The 18655-nt window shown below is 39.4% G+C and overlaps 1 protein-coding gene across 3 annotated transcripts in view; it reads right to left on the bottom strand.

The window, feature by feature from the left end:
• Positions 1–837: 837 nt before the first annotated feature.
• Positions 838–18655, bottom strand: part of EPB41L5 (erythrocyte membrane protein band 4.1 like 5) — a 142385-nt gene continuing 124567 nt past the window's right edge. For 2 of the 3 annotated variants that reach the window (XM_047870927.1, XM_047870924.1), the window contains exons 22-25: positions 17367–17441; positions 11100–11141; positions 10601–10731; positions 838–5430 (exon numbers count right to left, since the gene is read on the bottom strand). In XM_047870927.1, coding sequence (XP_047726883.1) covers positions 5364–5430; positions 10601–10731; positions 11100–11141; positions 17367–17441 — 315 coding nt within the window. In that variant the 3' untranslated portion in view covers positions 838–5363. The remainder of the gene's footprint in view (positions 5431–10600; positions 10732–11099; positions 11142–17366; positions 17442–18655) is intronic. The other variant, XM_047870926.1, reaches the window with a different exon arrangement.

The following is an 18655-nucleotide window of genomic DNA, read 5'->3' as shown; positions in this document are numbered from 1 at the left end:
AGGTGCCAGGAGGTACCCTCTGCTGGTCAGGCAGCAGGCAGACCATCCCTGCCGTTGCCAGAGAAGGAGTCCGCATTTGCACCCATCGTCTCACCTTCTTATTGGTCAGAGAACTCTCCAGATCTTCCCAAGGAGTCACTCTGCCCACATTAGAGTGACTTTGGTTGCTTATTGCCAAATCTCTTTGAGAGCTTCCAGCACAGGTGATGGAGCCCAGGTTCCTGCCTCTCTCTGCAAATCTCATCAGAACCTAATTGAAGCTCCTTGGTTTCCAAGGCCAATTGCTGTCTGTCTTCTGGGCGGAAGGGAGAGGAGGGGAGCAGGGAAGAGAATGGTCTCAGGAGTCTCGCTCAGACTCTCTGTCCAGCAGCAAGGTTCTTCCCTGGGGTGGCGTGACAGAAGACACCTACCGCCCTGTACCAGACGCTGCTCCACGTACAAGGTACCACCCTGTCCCAGACAACGGAAATGAGGCGCAGGCTTCTGAAATAATTTAAGGTTTCCTGTATTGAGTAGAGCTGTGTTTCTGCTGTACCCTGTGGCTTCTGGAATGGCCACTGTGGCTTCCAGGATGTGCTGGGAAGGACCAATGAGGTTTTTCCAACTCTGAAAGTGCCTCTGCTCCCAAATTTGGAGCGCTCGTACTAAAATGAACACAGAGAGCGGTGCTGCAGCTCCTCCCGTTCACTGCTTCCACTCGCTCCCTCGCTTTCCTACTAATAGCAGCTCTAACAATCGTGCTGCAGACAGAAAACGGGCACCATGTAGGTATTACACTTCCAAAAAACTGAACAGCTCGTAAAAACAGAAATGTTTCACAAAAGCTTTATTTGTGGTCACATCTACGGTTGTCATGTCAGTATACAAACAACTCAGTTCAGTGCAGTGCTTCTAATACAAGTCATATAAAGCTGTGGAACACAATGAATAGTGCACTTGATATAAAAATAAATTACACTTTAAAAGCTACTGCAAAGCTTTACATATATAAAAAGTAAACACAAAATAGTTAGTGAGGTCCTTTAAACTGTCTATCATACCCAGGTAAGAAAATTTATTTATGAAAATAAAAAGAGCAAGGGATCTGTACTAAAACACCTCCCTGATAAAAAGAAATCCTGGGAAGTGACTGAATTATTATCTCAAGCAATGTGATAAACAGACTCACGTATCCTATCTTAAAAGTGGAAATAATTCCGGCTCTGGCACATGTTCACACAGCAGACTTAAGCTCAGGACAAATTTCTATAATCCAAACAAGTCTCCTCATCCTGAAGGCTAATAGATAGGAAAAGCTTCCAACTTTTGTCCGATCATTCAAAAACCAGAGTGTTTGAATTTTTGAGAGGAAAAAGGGACAAATGATACAGAAATGTCCATTCTTCAACTGCAGAAGACTCCAGGTTTCTAAGCAACCAAAAGGCTGAAGGCAAGATTAATGAGAAAGTGGGCAGGCCTCACAAAGACGCTCAGAGACCCGCGACCACCCTGTCCATGCAAATGAGGACGCCAACGTCCAGAAACGTCAGGGGCCTCCCAGCGGCGGATGATGCTGCAGAACCTACCTGAACACTTGCCTGACTCCCAGGGAGCCATGCTGCCACTCCACGAAGCTTGAAGTTGGAAGTAGCACGGGTTTTTGTAAATGAACTTCCCTGGAACACAGCCGGCCGATGCATTCCCTACTGTTTTGCTGCTTTTGTACAACAACGGCACTGCTGAGCAGTAAAGTATTACCTCAGCTCTTTACAGAAAAACTTTGCTCATGCCTGCTCTAAATGAGGAGACAAGAACTTTGCTTCTCAGGACCCTTACTTATGGAAAAATATGGAAGATTTTTCTCTATGTAAGAGACTGTCAAATAATCCTGCTCTAAAATGGTCTCTGAAGCAACACCTGAACTTTCATTCTAGGGCTTATGTAAGAGAAGACAGAGGTGCTGGTTTTAGCCAAAATTGGGAAGCATGAGAGAAGGAGCAGTCAAGACGCAAGGGACAACCCAGGGCTTTCATCCTTGATTGTCCACAGAACTTCCGTGATTATGCAAAAGCAGATAAAGGTGAAAACAGACAGCAGGCTGTAAGAAATATTTTTAAGTAGAATTTTTCCTAAAACAAGGAAATGTCTGAATTTATCAAGCTCAAAGGAATCTGCTCATTCCTTTACTCAGCAGCGCTTCTAGAAGGGCAGGCGCGGGAGAATGGTGCCCCCTTCCAGTGTCTCCAAGAGTGCTACTGTGACAGCAGGGAGAAACAGGGTCTCATTTTGAAGAAGAGTTGAGGGCAGAAAGCTGAAGCCTACAATCTGATTTTAAGCCCCCAAACCACCTCTCCCTTCCCTGCCCGGACTGTCACATGGCCTGACTTGAGATTCCTGTCCTTTCTGCTCCCCCAAGGCCGGCAGCAGGCACCTGCTGCATGGCTCTGTACTCAGTGTCTCTGGGGCGGGATACACGGCAAGCCCGGAGACGGAGCAGCGGCCGCAACCCAGTCTCGGGGAGCCCCTCAGACCCTCGAGACGCCTCAGGACAACACAAGAAGGCCTGCCACCCTCTCGGCGCCGGCCCCTCCGCTCCCAGTCACAAGTGCCTTCATGGCTGACCCTAATGAGTTACTGGAGTCCAGGGTGGAACTGGAAACTCTGGGAAGAAAGTAACCACAGAGAAGCTGAGCCTGTGGCTAACAGCCTCCTGTTATTTGTTGCCAATCTGGGTCTGTTATCTCAGCTCTAAATCACCTCCGAGCTACTTTCCTAGGGAAGAACACTAACAGCTTTCTAGCTGGAGCGCTCAAATCAACTATTGTTCTTGCTCTCTTTTCAAACATGTTCACATAGTTATAACGTTGCCAGTATTTCTTTTTAGCTGTATTTACTAAGGTGCATGGGAACCTCATTCTAGATAGAGAAAAACTTCCTGCCCACCCAGCTGTCATTGGGAACAGCCACTGGGGCTCTTTGAGCTCACCTGAGGATCCGAGCTTCAGTTAGTTTATCCGAGGATTCAGATGTGCAGGTGGGTTTTAATCTTTTGCAGTGGAAGACTGAGCCCTGAAGGTCACCGACAGGCAGTGCCACCATAGCTGTAACCAGCCTGCCTTCTTACCCAGCATCACCTCAAATCCCTTCCTCTGCTCATATTCTTCACTGACTCACACATATATGCTTCTCTCTCATCACAGAGACGGACTTTCCCCTTCCCTCTCGGACACATTCACAGATATCCTGAGCCCTGCAGTTCTCTCCCCTCCACTCTCAGATAAGCAGAACGAGATCGCCGTCACAGCAACTCTGGGGAAGGCGGCAGCAGCAGACGTGACAGGGAAGTTATTCTACTTGAGAGGCACCTACACTGTCAGGGCTAATTCATCATGAAAGTATAAATTTCCATGTTTACCACTTCATGCCAGGACAGAAGACAAAATTTGGCTTGAGGTTTAAATATAGTTTAAGGAAGTCTTTATCAATATTCTAACCAGCAAGAATACAGGTACCTGAAGACACAGAGGTTATAGACTATTTTTAACAACTTATTCCTCAATTTTAAACCGTTTAAAATGAGGCTGGTGCTCACTCCTAAACTGGCTGGGAAGTTGAGGCCTTCCAAGTACCGCGGTTACAGGCACAACTTGAACCTTTCAGTACTTCCAGCACTGTCAGCACACTAGAAATCTGATGGCCAGTCCAGCATGTCCCCGGCTAGGCCCCTGGTTCTAGCTGTCACTTACAGCTGCGAGAAAATGTGTTTTACAATTAAGAATTGGCAAGAGCTCCACCAACGAAATTCACAAGCTTAGCACAATGGCTAAGAGGAGGAAGCCAGCAAGAAGCGCCAACTTTCTTTCCTTCACCAAAGTTGTTCTGTGCAAAAGTGGTTTCCAAACTCTACAGCTCCCTGGGAAACAGCACAAGATTAAAATTCCTGATCTTTCCAATCAGACAGTAGCACATGTTTGCCTGAGCACATGACTGTGCTACAGGGAACCCAGGACAGTCCAAACCACAGTTTTAAAGGTCACAAAACTGGATGTTCTTTTATGCTGAGCAACATAAATTAACACTCAATTATATACATAATACAGGGCAGAAAACTAAACATCAAATTCCAGGAGGTACAGTTTGATATCAATCCTTGATCACAGGGATTAACAACTATACCAAGATGGTCTCCACACTATCCTCATTCCCAGTAGCAATTGGGAATTCTTAAGTTTTAAAGCCAAAATAATAGTGTTTTTCTGGATGCTGGAATTGCAAGTGGTTATTTTTGCATCTTCGTTATTTTCTATATGAGCATGTACTACTTTAATATCCAGAATTTTTTTGTGTACCAAAAGTGACGAGGAACTTCTAGAAACTTTTTAAAATTAACACAAAATTCCTAACATAAGGTGAGATAGGAGTTCTTCCAGTATGCAGAGTAGTTTCAGACATGGTAAGTGTTCAAGAAACAAAATCCCCCTACTCCCTGATTCCCCATTTCTGTCCTGGTATTTTTGTTTTGTTTCATTGTCTTTAGTTGATGAGTTCTAACTTTATTTAGCCCATATTAAAGCCCATATTAAAAGGAAATTAAGTCTATGTCCAAACTGGTAGCAATGTGGGGAAGTGACTGCTATCTCCGTCCAGGCTGAAAAGTTACAGTCTATGTGTGTGGTGCATGTGAGTGTTTCCTATAGGGAAGCAGGGCTGAAGAAAAAAAATATATATATGATGCAAAATACACACAGTTTATCTTAACCTTAATGTAAACTTGGGAGTATTAAGATAGCCAGTCCAGTAAGATGTTAAAAGTATGGGAGACACCTGGAAACCTTCTGTATTCTAAACTTTTTAGTACTGTAATAACTGTAAACAAGCTAGGCCTTAATCTACCTACATAATGCCCTCATTAATTTCCTAAATTCCTGATTTCTAGGTATTCAATGGATAAGGGCAACTTCTCTAACAGGCATTCAGATCAAGGACACTTATCCTGATACTAGGGAGAGAAATAACATTCAAAAGGCTATTACTGACTACCAGAGACCTCTGGTTATGGAGGGGTTATGAACAATTACACCCACTAGATGGAGCCAAGAGTTTGAAGGAAACCACAGAGAAAGTAATTCTCGTTTCAAGAATTGACAACTTCAATACAATTATAGGTAGATACCCTCATTTGATCAAATACGTAGTGTAATTAAGCCCTTCCAGTTGGACGGAAAATGTTTTTCATTGAGTTGAAGTCTAATCTAGGTGAGCTTTTTTAACTCACAAGTAAGGACAAGCTCCTGAACCCAACACATTCCAGCGGAAATTGATTCCAGGACGGACAGCTGCAGAGTGCTGGGCATTCCAGTTATAAGTGAGAAGGAGCCAAACCCTCAGAGCTCAGTAGTCAGTAAACACTTCTGTTTCAAGATGGCTTCTTCGGCCAACGTTGGAACAGAGCTGAAAGGAAGAATGGGTTACTCATTATTCAGTAAAACCACTGGGGTGGGAACAACATGGATTTCTCCACCAGTGCTACATGGAGCAGGTTGACAGTGAAAAACCTAAAGTGACTATGCTGCAGCACCAAATTTAGCAATGAGACATTTACAGAAGGGAATTTTCTAGATAACTGATGCTTATTTCATCTTGAAATGAAATCTAAAGGTATCAATTTCCCCTACTTCCTTGAATAAAAGGTACCAAACACTTACTCATTTGTTAATGAGTCAGGGTTATTATGAATAGCAAGAACAATACTATGCAGAGCATGACAGCAACCCGCTCAAAAACTACCAAGGTAAGTGGGCACACGATTCTGTGCTTTACACAGATAGTCCCAGATGGCTGTGGCTCAGTTCCCAAGGCAGGTAATCAGAGTTATGTGAAAAAGAAAAGGCTGTGGGCTCTGCATGAGTGCCCAACAGTCTCTGCCACAGCTGAAGAGCATGTACACAGATGCAAGGATGTAACGTCATCTATTTGGTTTCATGAAAATCTCAAAATAAACAGTACAGAGAACACAGTTTAACGTGGTGAAACTACTAACAAACTTTATACACGAAACAGCCATCATGTGCCACCTCCCTCATTTCTACTACACAGAGACAAACACTTTCAACAGTTTTCTTTTATTTCAGTATTTTCCTTCACTTTTCTGTGTCTCCGGGTCTCAAGATGTAGTCCCTGGAATTTGTTATAAGTGCAGATTCTTAGGCACCACCGAGACATACGAATCACAGACTCTGAGGCTGGAGCCAGTAAGCTGTGTTTTAGTAAGTCCTCCAGGTGACTGTGATGCACAACTAGCAAGAGTCTAAGTGGCCTCTTTCTACAATGACTTCCTGTCATGGACTGGCAGGGCTTACCATTCTTATAGCCCACTCACCAGCTCCCCAATCCTCCCTTCCTATCTTTTCAACAGTTGTGGGAACAATTTTGATCACATAGATATTCAGTGTTGTAATCATTTCCACAATGTGGAGTATTTCCACAATTGACAGACGTATATTATGTTTTTTTCTTATACAATTCGTTGTTCCTGGACTAAAGAACTGCTTCCTTTTTTGTTGTGACTGTCTGATCAGTTTTCTGTACTTATTTCTAATTTGTCCCTAAGCTTGCAGACAGAACCACAGATCTCTTCACACTATGTTCAGACAGGTCGTGTAATTGTTTAAACACTGGGGTAAGGCCATTTGTTTGTATTTTTTCTTAGTAATATCCTTCCTGGAACTCTATACCCCCCTCTTCAAATCTGTACAGAATCACTTCTAGACCTGCAGGGCAGCTGTTGCCTTGGAACTTCCCTCCACCTTCCTGCTGGTCAATTCCTGCACCGGTTTCCTGGGTCCCATGTCTTCTTGGATAATCATATTATTTTGATGGAACACATCTCCAGTGAGTAAGCCCACTTGGGAAGTACATATTTTAGAGAAACTCTATGCTCATTCTAATCTCACATTTCATTGATAGTCTGGATATAAAAACCTAGGTATGGAGTGCCTGGGTGGCTCAGTTGGTTAAGTGTCTGACTTCAGCTCAGGTCATGATCTCATGGTCCATGAGTTCAAGCGCCCCATCAGGCTCTGTGCTGACAGCTCAGAGCCTGGAGCCTGCTTCAGGTTCTGTGTCTCCCTCTCTCTCTGCCCCTCCCCTGCTTGCATTCTCTCTCTCTCTCTCTCTCTCTCAAAAATAAACAAAAAAAATTTTTTTAATCTAGGTGAAAAATAATTTTCCTCCTGAAATCTGAAGGCATTGCTCTATTATCTTCTTACTTTCAGCGAAGTCTGCTGTCATTCTGATTGCCAATCCTTTCACGTACTTTTTCCTCCCTCTCTGAAGACTTACATCCTCTCTTAACTCAGATATTCTGAATAGGAGTCCTTGGTGTTGTCTATTTTCATTCTCTGTGCTGGGTACTCAGGTCCGTTGAATCTAAAAACTCAAGTACTTGGGTTCTGAGAAATCTCCATTTCTTTTACAATTACTCTGTTCTTTTCGGATCTCTAATGATTCATATACTGGACTCCTTGGACCAATCCTCCAATTTTCTCTTCTGTCCCAATTTTCATCTTTTTGTTCTACTTTCTGGGAGAGTTCCTCAACGTATCTTCCACGCCTTCCTTAGATTTAATTTTTAACATGGTTAATAATTTCTAAGAATACTGCGTTTTTTCTTTCTCATTTCCTGTTACTGTTGCACGGATGCAGCATCTCCTCTCTCATGAAACTATTGTTTTGTGAAGTTTTTGATGTTCACATTCCTTTCTTTCCCCCGTTTCTTTTTCAGTTTACCTGTTCTAATTAATTTTCCCTCAGACATCTGATAATTTTTGGCCCTCTTCGCACTTATGAAGGAAGCACCCATTCCTATTTAAAAGTGAAGCACTGGAATGCCATTTGGAAACTGTACACATAAGCACACTCCCTACACTAATGGGCTTGCAGTAGAGTCACCAGGCAGGTTTCCTGGCAATCTCATCGGGGCAGCCACAAAAGTTAGTCTCTGGGAGCCTTTTGTCTTTATTGGTCAGTTTCTCTAGAGAATAATCCTCTTATTTCTCAGCTGAAGACATTTTACTTGGCCAACAACATTCTGGAAGCTGAGAAAGAAGGAAGGTTGGCTGTCTCACCCTTCAGTGTACGGACTTTGAGTTACCTCTGCTTCAGCTCAGAGCCTTACTCTAAACAGAAACTCTTCACATCTGGAGCCCCTCTGGCCCAAGCTCTTCCACAAAAAAACCTGCAGAATCATGCTGGCATGGGTGCAGTGAGGTTGGGGGGCGTCTATGCTATAATCTTTTCAACCAGTCCTCAGATTCTCAGCCCTACCTTCTGCCCCATCTTCACAAATACCTGGTACCTCCAATTCCTGAGCTCTTTCCGGGTTCTGCAGTGGAAATTGGCTGGCTTTTTTATTTTCTCAGTTTCCACCCCCTCCCCTTTTTAGGCCTAGATTTCATTTTTCCCTTCTCTGTGAAGTTGGTTACTATTATTTCTCTGCTTCCACAACCTGAAATCTTTCAACTGCTGTTGTCTTCTCCTCTATTCTTTGTTCTTGTGGTCTTATGCCTTTAAAGTAAAATTTTACACACAGCACCCAAAGTAAATCTGAATCTGTAGAGATGTGACCAGTCATCATTAAAAAAAAAAAAAAATGACTAATTATCACACATATTTATTGAAGTGCACATAGCATGAGTTTACAGCTTGATGACTTTTTGCAAATTGAACATACCTTTGTAACCAGCATGCAGATTAAAAAAAAACAAGAAGAAAACTGAATTTGTATTCCTCAGTGACTAGTCAGGTCACACACTGTCTTGTGTGTTTACTGGCCATCTGGATATCCTCTTGTAAACTGCCCTATTCAAGTCTTGCCAATTTTTCTATTTAGCTATTTTTTTCTTATTGATTCACAATAGCTCTTTATATATTCTAGATAGGAGTCCTTTGTCAAAGACAGAGGGATAGAGATAAATGCAAAGGTGGAAGGAAGTGCAAATATTTTCTCTCACTCTGTGGCTTCCCTTTTTGAGATCTTCCAGTTACTTCTTTTGGCAAACAGAAGTTCTTGATATAACCCAAGTTATCATTTTTTTCCTGTATGATTAAAGATTTTTTGTGACCTGTTTAAAAAATCTTTTCTGAGTTCTAGGATGTTTGCTTAGGTTTTCTTCTAAAAGCTTTATTATTATTTGATGTTTCACATTTAGATCTGAAATCCATCTAGAATGGATTTTTGTGTATGGTCTGAGGTTGGGTCAAGATTAATTTTTTCCCTCACAGATGTTTAATTTGTCCAGCTGATTTACTGACAGATCATCCAGTCTGTCAGTAGCACTGCATAGCACTGCACCACCCCTTTTTCACAAATGAGGTAACTATGTAGGTGTGGGTTTGTTTCTAGACTCTATTCTGTTCCACTGATTTATCTTTTTTTTTTTTTTGAGGTCTAATTGGCATATTAACATTATATTAGTTTCAGGTGCACTACTGTCATCTTTGATCTCTTTAATTCTTCTATGACTACTTTGTTTTGGGAAGGAGAGCAGACAATCTTCTTTCATCTGTAATTTTTAATTTACAAGTCCTTAAGAACGCATATTTTATTGTGTAAACTCAATTACAAAGCATTATCACCTGGTCCTCTACATGTAATCTCTATTTTTACAGTGGCAATTATTAGGCATATAAATGGTTAGAAAAATAACCTATTAAGATTGTATAAGGTGCTATTTGACAACTATACGTGAGTTCCCCAAGGCAAGTCCCATGTCTGTCTTATTCATTGCTGTCTTCAGTGCTGCCAAACCAGATAAAATCAAGGCCTGGTACATAACAGATATTCAATAAGTGTTTGCTGAGTGAGTGATTATATTAGACTGTGGAGATAAGAAAACGACTTAAAATGAAACTATCAATTTCTCTCAAGCTAATCAGCTCTAATAATTTTTTTCACTTAATTAGGAAACTTTTCTCTAGTTCGGAAAGCATCTACTTCAACTGACTTACACTCTCGGCATCCAAAGAAGATATGAGAAACAGACATAATCAGAAAAAAGTCCGAGGTGAGAATGAAAGCAATTGTACATCTTTTGCAAAAGAGGCACAGTTTTGGTCCTGACAACGAAAAGCTGAAGAACTACATGCCAAGCGAAAGGTCTTTTGAGTCCAGCTTCTGTTTGTGGTATGCGATATGCTGAAATAAGCTTGTAACAGGTGTCAGTACAAGGTGTGCCAGAGCCTCACCTTGGGAATCTCCTATCTCCCTCTTATCTGTGACTCTTCACCTTACTGATGGACAACATAACAGTTAAAGCATGAAAGGAAAAGATATAAATGAATTTTAAAGCAAATATAAATTTTTCAAGATAAGCCTATTAACATTTATGAAGATTTCATTAAAAAAACCTAGTAATAATAAGGCCTATTTCATAATTTTGTAGAAGACTAACTGACAAGAAAATAGAAAGAAACACTATTCTAAATAATAAACAAAAAAATTTACCCAGTTTCAATTAAGTTGAATTAAAGAAGAACTGACATTACTGCTATAAATATATTAATTTTATTATTTTTTCCTAACAGATGCCTAAGAATTGCAACGGAGAAATAATTTCCTCACCTGGTCACAGCATCCACCAAGAATGGTGCCGGGGCAGAAATCAGGGAGGCTGCTTCTCTATTACCATGTCCCTCCTTCCCCGCCAAGGACGGCACGCTTCCTGCCAGTCCATCAGAAAGAACACGGCTCTGCTGAGGGAGAAGACAAGGCATGTAAGCAGGGCTGACAATGCCCACCCGGGCGTCAGCCCTTCAGCTCCGAGTCATCTTCTCTAATGATTATGGTCATAAGTAAGAGCATCCTGATGGTCATGGCTGTTTGGGTTTGTTTTTTTACCATCTTTCACCTCAGATTTTTATTTCTGTTTTTGTCAGCATCCTTAATGAGCATTTACAAATAGAAAAATTAAATCACTAGTTTGAAGCTATTAAGTCCAGTTAACAGAACTCTGGGAATGCCCCCACATTTTTAGGGAAAAGCAAGAACCTGGTTTTCCTCAGGCTTTAGCTTTACTCTGACAGGGCAACCAAAAGAACAACCGCCAATGTCATTCACTTACCGGCACAATCCACCGTGGTGTGATCATGGATGTTGAAGATACCTAAAATAAATGTTATATATGTGTTTACTTTTAGGGAGGTCTGATTTTCATAATCATTCTCATAATGCTTTCTTCTGCTATGAAATGCACAGTTCTTAATGGTTCCCCCTAAGCTGACACGCACTTTGAATCCAAGATCCTTTTCTATGACACAGATGCCATACTCACCACTTAAGAGGGAATCTCTTTAATTTAAAAATGTTCTACTCCAAGAATGCTGTTTCTATTTTCAGTTCCTTATTAATGGACTTCCCTCACTCCCCAACCCTGGCATCCAGTTTAACATTTTATTTTCTGACATTTCAGTTCATTGCAAACAATCATAGCCTTCTTGGTAGCATCCTGAACAGTGGATTGCGACTAATCCAAATTAATAGCACAAAAGACGTACACAGAAAAACAAATCTGTTTATATACAGGTCATTCCCTGATTATCATGCACACACAAACATTCATACTGCTCCTGACTCACAGGGTCTTTGTTACATTCTTTTTAATGTTTAATTTTCTAGATCTTACTTCTATGTGTAGAATTACAATTTCATGAACTCTTCCTATTTTATACAAAATCAGACTAGTCCCTAGACTGGTGGCCTTAGATCCTGATAGGAAAAAATTAACATAAGTCCAGGTCTTATTAATAAGTTAGGTGACCACCAGAAGAACAAAAATACAAAGTAAGACTTTCCCATCAATATAAAGTAAATGTACTTTTATCACAGGAAATAAAAAGGACAGAGAAAGAGAAAGACTACATGGTAAAGGTAAACAAAAAAATGGTTTGGCAGAAACACATCCTATAATAACCATACTTACAGTAAATATAAATGGATTAAACTCCATTTATATAACATATAAATGTATCTATGTATATAATATGTATACAATATATAAATTTATATATCTATATAAACTCCATTCAAGTAAGACTTAAAAAACAAGATAAAAGGGCGCCTAGGTGGCTCAGTCAGTTAAGTGTCTGACTTCAGTTCAGGTCATGATCTTACGGTTCATGGGTTCGAGCTCTGTGCTGACAGCTCAGAGCCTGGAGCCTGCTTCTCATGTCTCCCTCTCTCTCTCTGCTCCTCTCTGTCCATGCTCTGTTTCTCTCTCTGTCTCTCTCTCAAAATAAATAAACAACAACAACAAAAAAAACAAGATGCAGCGAACTGTTGTTCACAAAGGTTCACTTAAAACCAACAGATACAAAAAGGCTAAAAATAAAAGCACAGGAGGTTATACACTAAGCAATATAAACTTAAAAAGAAAGCTAGGGTGTCAATTTTGTATCAGTCACAAAGGAAATTAAGAGAAAAAAAAGGGGCAAAGAAGGACACTTTAAAGTGCTCAAAGGAGTTTGAGAAAGTTTAATTACTGTTAATATACGTGCACCTCACAGCATATCTTCAAAATACACCAACAACTGACAGATTTAGCAATAGATGAGAAGTGAATTAATCACTAATTGATACAGGTATGAAACACACTCTAGAAACTGACAGAATATTAAAGAGAATCAGCAGATTGACTAATGAATGAATTCAGCAACTCTGTTAGACACAAAATTAACTTATAAATTCAACTGTAAAAAATTAAATACCATTCACGGTATCAACAAAATTGTAACAAAACTATAAAGTCTTTAGGACTTAACCTGCAACTTAAGAAGACTTATAGAGAACATTTATAGACTCAAATAAAGATGAGAGAAAACACAAGTATCGTGTTCATGAAAATGAAAAGATTTTACAAAAGTACCAGGTTTTTTTTTTCTCAAAATAATCTATAAATTTAATATAAACTGCATTAAAATGCCAGCAGAATTTTGGGGAAAATCTGCCATACTGATGCTGAAATTTATAAGAACACACGAGATATCAGCACAAAGCCAGAGTAATAAACACAATGGTGGTAGAGCAGAAAGACAGAGCCCACTGGATCAGAAACACACCAACTGGGAAAGGATGGATTATTTAGTAGATAATATTGGGAAAATTGGATCTTTATATGGATGAATGCAAATTTGGGTCATATCAAAACCACAACTGACCTCCTCCCCCAAAACTTCAAACTATTCAAACGGATTAAAATCTCAGTGTGAAAGGTAAAATAAAATTAAAGCTAACAGAAAAGAATACCTTTCATCTCAGGGGATGGGGTGGCAGATGCGGAAGGATTTTTTTCAAACCCTACACCCCAAACAATGAGAAAAAATGAAGAACGAATGGCATCAGAATAAAAGGTTTCTGTTCAGTCAAGGCTATACACCTATTTTACTCATCCACCTCCACAGTGATAGACATAGCTTGCCTCAATCTCCTCGCTACCTGCTAAAATGACACAGTGATAAAAATGCCTCAGATGTGTTAATACACAGATTATGAGAAAATATTTTTAATATCTAAGACTGACATATGATTAACAACTAGACTGACTATACAAGAAATTCCTGAAATCATCAGGAAAAAGACAGGAAACCTGATAGAAAAATGGGTAAAAGAAATGAATAGGTGACTCACTCAGAGGGGAAACTTAAATCAGCAATAAAACAATGGAGGAAATATACCATTTAACTCATGTGAACTGTAACAATGAGACAAACCCATAAAGATGGAACATATTAGACAATCAGATAAAACGCAGTGTAAGGAAAAACTGGTAGGAATGTAACTGTGGGAGCCATTCTGGGGGCAGAGAGCAATATCCAGTATTTATATATGCACACAATTCAGCAATACTACTTGTGGGTATTTATCCCACATTCTCCCACAGTACCTTCAAAGAAATGTGAAGTTGTTTTTTGAAGTTACATTAGTTGCAGGTGTACAATATAATGACTCAACAATTCTATACACTTCTCAGAGCTCATCAAGGTAAGTGTACTCTTAGTCCCCTGCACCTACGTCACCCATCCACCCACCCAACTCCCCTCTGGTGACCACCAGTTTGTTCTCTGTATTTAAGAGTCTGTTTTATTATTTGTCTCTTTTTCCTCTGTTCATTTGTTTGGTTTCTTAAATTGCACACATGAATAAAATCATATGGTATTTGTCTCTGTCTCCCTTATTTCACTTAACATTATGCCCTCTAGCTCCATCCATGTTGTTGCAAATGGCAAGATTTCATTCTTTTTTATTACTAATATTCCATTGTATGTATATACCACAACTTCTTTATCCATTCATGTAATATCAGTCGATATTTGGGTTGCCTCTATATCTTGGCTATTATGAATAATGCTGCAATAAACATATGGGTGCACAGATCTTTTTGAATTACTGTTTTCATTTTCTTTGGGTAAATACCCAGGAGTGGAATTACTGGATCATATGGTGATTCTATTTTTAATTTTTTGAGGAACCTCCATACTGCTTTTAGCAGATGTTTATCTAAATAAATATATGAAAGGTTCCTGGAAGGACACATAGCAAATACAGTAGAATGGGTGCCTCGGAGGAAAAGGGGAATGGAAGTCAGGAATGGAGGCCAAAGGAAAACAAAAGAAGACAAACAAAAGAAGACCTGCATGGACCTAAGAAGATAGTCTGCTGTGGCCTGAGAGATATAATTTGGGCATCTGACTTTAAAAAAATTGGATACTACCCTATTGGTCTTGGAGATATCTTGTCACAAATTTATTTTACATATTTACTAATTTCAAACTGATAGGAATCTTAGCGCTTTCCAGAACTTTTTCCCTAGCCTTAGTAATAGATATTTCTGCTATAAATTTTAGATTCCTTCTGCCTTTGTTCCTCTCAGGGAAGACAGAACTTTACGATTATAATTTGCACACTCCTTGAGAATGCTAACTATAAATGAGGTAAACACAAAAATATAATAAAAACCCTTCCCTCAATAAAATGCACTTTATTTATTTAATTTTTTAAAATGTTTTTATTTATTTTAGAGAGAGAGAGAGAGAGAGCGCACAAGTGCGGGTGGGGAGCAGAGAGAGAGGGAGAGCACAGAATCCAAAGCAGGCTCCAGGCTCTGAGCTGTCAGCACAGAGCCTGATATGGGGCTCGAACTCACGTGCCGTGATATTATGACCTGAGCTGAAGTGGGATGCTTAACCGACTGAGCCACCCAGGCGCCCCAATGCATACTTTATTTAAATATCTATAATTTTTTTATAGCTTTACTGTTTTATTTTTACAGTTTTACTGTTTTCAGTGATGAAAAGTTTTGAATTTTTTTTTCAGAATACAATAGCCTTCTTAAAGCCAGTTTAAAATTAATGGGAAAATAAAATCTCACAAAAAAACAGGAATATCTGAAAATAATAAAAATTAGAAAGTACAGAACTTATATTGGCGGGGCTATAAGGACAAACTTTAATACAGGAAGTCTTGAATGAGAAAAACATTGTATTCTTAGCTAAGAAGAAAAATTATTACAAATTTGGCAATTTCTTCAAATTAACTTATGAATTGAATGTATTTGCAAATAAAAACCCAAAGGATTTTGGAGGGGTAGGACCTGAAAAAAAATTCTATAATTCGTCTGAAAGAATTAATAAGCAAAAGTAACAAAACAAAACAGCTACATCATGATGCCTGGCTGACCTTACTGTATATCAAAATCAGTTAAAAAGCTAGTTATTAAAAGAGTGTTACAAATCTGTAAGTGTAACAGAACAGTCCATATGCAGAATCTAAAATACATCATATTCTAAATTTTGATTTAAAATAAAAAAGCAGTCTTAATTTTTAGGGAAGGGAAAACATATTAGTGACACAAAAGGGTTGTTTAATCAATTTGACTTTCATCACTCTATCCACTTATGATAGAGTGTACATGGAATAAGGTTCTGAGTTAGGCCCCAGGGATTCCTTCTCTGGCCTTTAGGCCATCTTACATTAATCTTCAAAGTTCCTTTTTTTTTTTTTTTTTTTTGTCTTTATAAAGTATTACCATGGCTCAATACTGACAATATCCCTTTTATCTTCTGCCTATCCACTTCTCCAGATTTGTGATTTATTCTTATCCTTTGGTCAAGTCTCTGTTCATTGATCTAAGCTGGTGGTTCCAAAAGAGTAGTTCCCAAATCACATCTGCATCACCTGGAACATGCGAGAAATGCAACTCCTCAGGCCCCAACCCCTGACACCAAATCAGAAACTCTGAAGGTGGAGCCAGTAATCTTTGATGCACCCTCCAGATGATTCTGATACACACCTAAGTTTAAGAACTAAAGATCTAAGCAAACACCCAGCTGCACAGAAAGCACTATCTGTACTTCCAAGCCTTAAGAATGACTTGTAGTTCCCAAAGCAGTTCTTGTCATGTTACTCAGAAGACACTAAATGAGTTATTTATATGCCTTTCATCCCTACGTCTCTGGCAGGAAAGAACTGTTTCTTATTTGTATTATAATTCAGCCATTGTATCCAACAGAGCATCTTCCATACTGCAGTAACAATCAATATGTTCAATGCCAACCATTCTTATGCTCTATATCCTTATTGTTTTAACTCTATATTTATCTCCACAGTCTTCCTCTCATGTTATTTAATATAATGTTGAATAACAAAGAGGCTTATAGTAACATGTGGTTTCTATAAAGTGACACATAAATTCAAAGTGGTGAAATTTTAGTAGAAAGGCAAAGCTAAGTGGTTACTGAAGTATGGCCTCTTATTAAATGAACAGTTTTACTATTTGGTTAAAAAGGCAAAATTTGGGGGTGCTTCAGTTGGCTAAGCGTCTGACTCTTGATTTCAGTTCAGGTCACCATCTCACAGTTCATGAGATCAAGCCCTGTGTGGGGCTCTGCACTGACAGCATGGAGCCTACTTGGGATTCTCTCTCTCTCTCTCTCTCTCTCTCTCTCTCTCTCTCTCTCTGCCCCTCCCCCCTACTTACACACACACTCTCTCTCTCAAAATAAACTTTTTTTTATTTAAAAAAAAAATTTTTTTTTAACATTTATTTATTTTTGAGACAGAGAGAGAGCATGAACAGGGGAGGGTCAGAGAAAGAGGGAGACACAGAATCTGAAACAGGCTCCAGGCTCTGAGCTGTCAGCACAGAGCCTGACATGGGGCTCGAACCCATGGACTGCGAGATCATGACCTGCGCCGAAGTCGGCCGCTTAACCGACTGAGCCACCCAGGCACCCCAATAAACTTTTTTTTTTTAAAAAGGCAAAGATTGGAATGTAGCAGGAAGACTTTTCAAAACAGAAATTCCTTTCCACTTTGCTGTCTTAAGCATATTTACCTGAGGTGTGATTGTGTGGTCAATTAGATTCTCAGTCAGAGATAAAAGCAAGGCATCCAATTCATCTGTAGCATCCTAGGGAAGATAAAAAATACATAACTTTAAATGAATCATTAACCACCTAACTAAATTTTTTCCGCATCTTCTCAATTTACAATTCTGACTCAGGCCTGCTTGGTGTTAACCTTTAAAAAACTCCAGGACATTCAGGAATCATGGTTATTATAGTGATTCCACTTTTGCTTGAAGGGGAACCAGACTACAATCAGAAGCTGAAAAAGATAAAGTATCATGTGAATTTTTACATAGCTACTCTTTTTAGTGAGACAAAACTCGGGTAAGGTTAAGACCGTCCTGGCTCTTAGTTCTTAGACTTGAAGAGAGAGGTAAAAAGGTTCAGCATAGGAAACACTGAGTGAAGAAGATGCCTAAATTACAAACACTGCTTTATCCAGATGTGCCAGTACATCACTGTTTACAGAAGAGTACAATATGAACTTCCCCCATAAATGTTAATTAACACTTTTTAATTACTATTTGAAGCACCTTATGGAAGATGCAGCTCTGTACTATAGACAGAGAGAGACAGAGAGAGAGAGACAAGGTAGGTAGGTAGGAAGAACTTAAAGAGAATAAAAGATAAAATTCCAATCTGGAAAAAAAAGAATTCAGGGTCTAGTACACATAACAAAAAGGCCCTTGGTTTATACAGTTCTATTTCCACCTATCTGCCTTGAGGCTGTGGTCAATCTCCTATTTATGTCTCAACATTCAACTTAATTTTAATCACACATAGGAAAAAGTTGTTCTCTCACTTCTCACATCTCCCTCCTCTTATACCAACCCTCCCCCCACCCCCACCCCTCGCCGTGGCCTGGGTGAGTGCCCCCAAACAGCGTGTATCTGTCTCTACCACAATGTATTAAAATTCTGTTCCCCAGTGGAATATAAGCAGTTTGAAAAAAGAGGCCGTGTTTCATTCACTTCTGAATTTTTGAAACTAGCGTGTTGCCTGGTACATATTATAAATGCAATAAATCTTTGAATTAAATGCCCTTCTCTGTTCCAAAAAATCTCAGGTTCCACTTCAATTTCAATGACCAACAATGTCAATATGGCTTTTTAGAATTTTAATGAGCAGGAAGGAAGCTCCTGACTGAAGATATTTTAGGTTGGATTTTTTTTAAACCCAAAAGTCTGAAAAATTATACACCTAAATATTAACTATACATTGTCTTTGGATAGTGGGAATATAGGAGATTCCTAATTTTTTCTCTTTATGAAGGATT

Source organism: Prionailurus viverrinus, chromosome C1 (assembly GCF_022837055.1).
Source record: "Prionailurus viverrinus isolate Anna chromosome C1, UM_Priviv_1.0, whole genome shotgun sequence".
Taxonomy (NCBI): Eukaryota; Metazoa; Chordata; class Mammalia; order Carnivora; family Felidae; genus Prionailurus; species Prionailurus viverrinus.
Note: the sequence above shows the minus strand (reverse complement) of the source record. Positions and strands in the feature narration are given on the sequence as shown.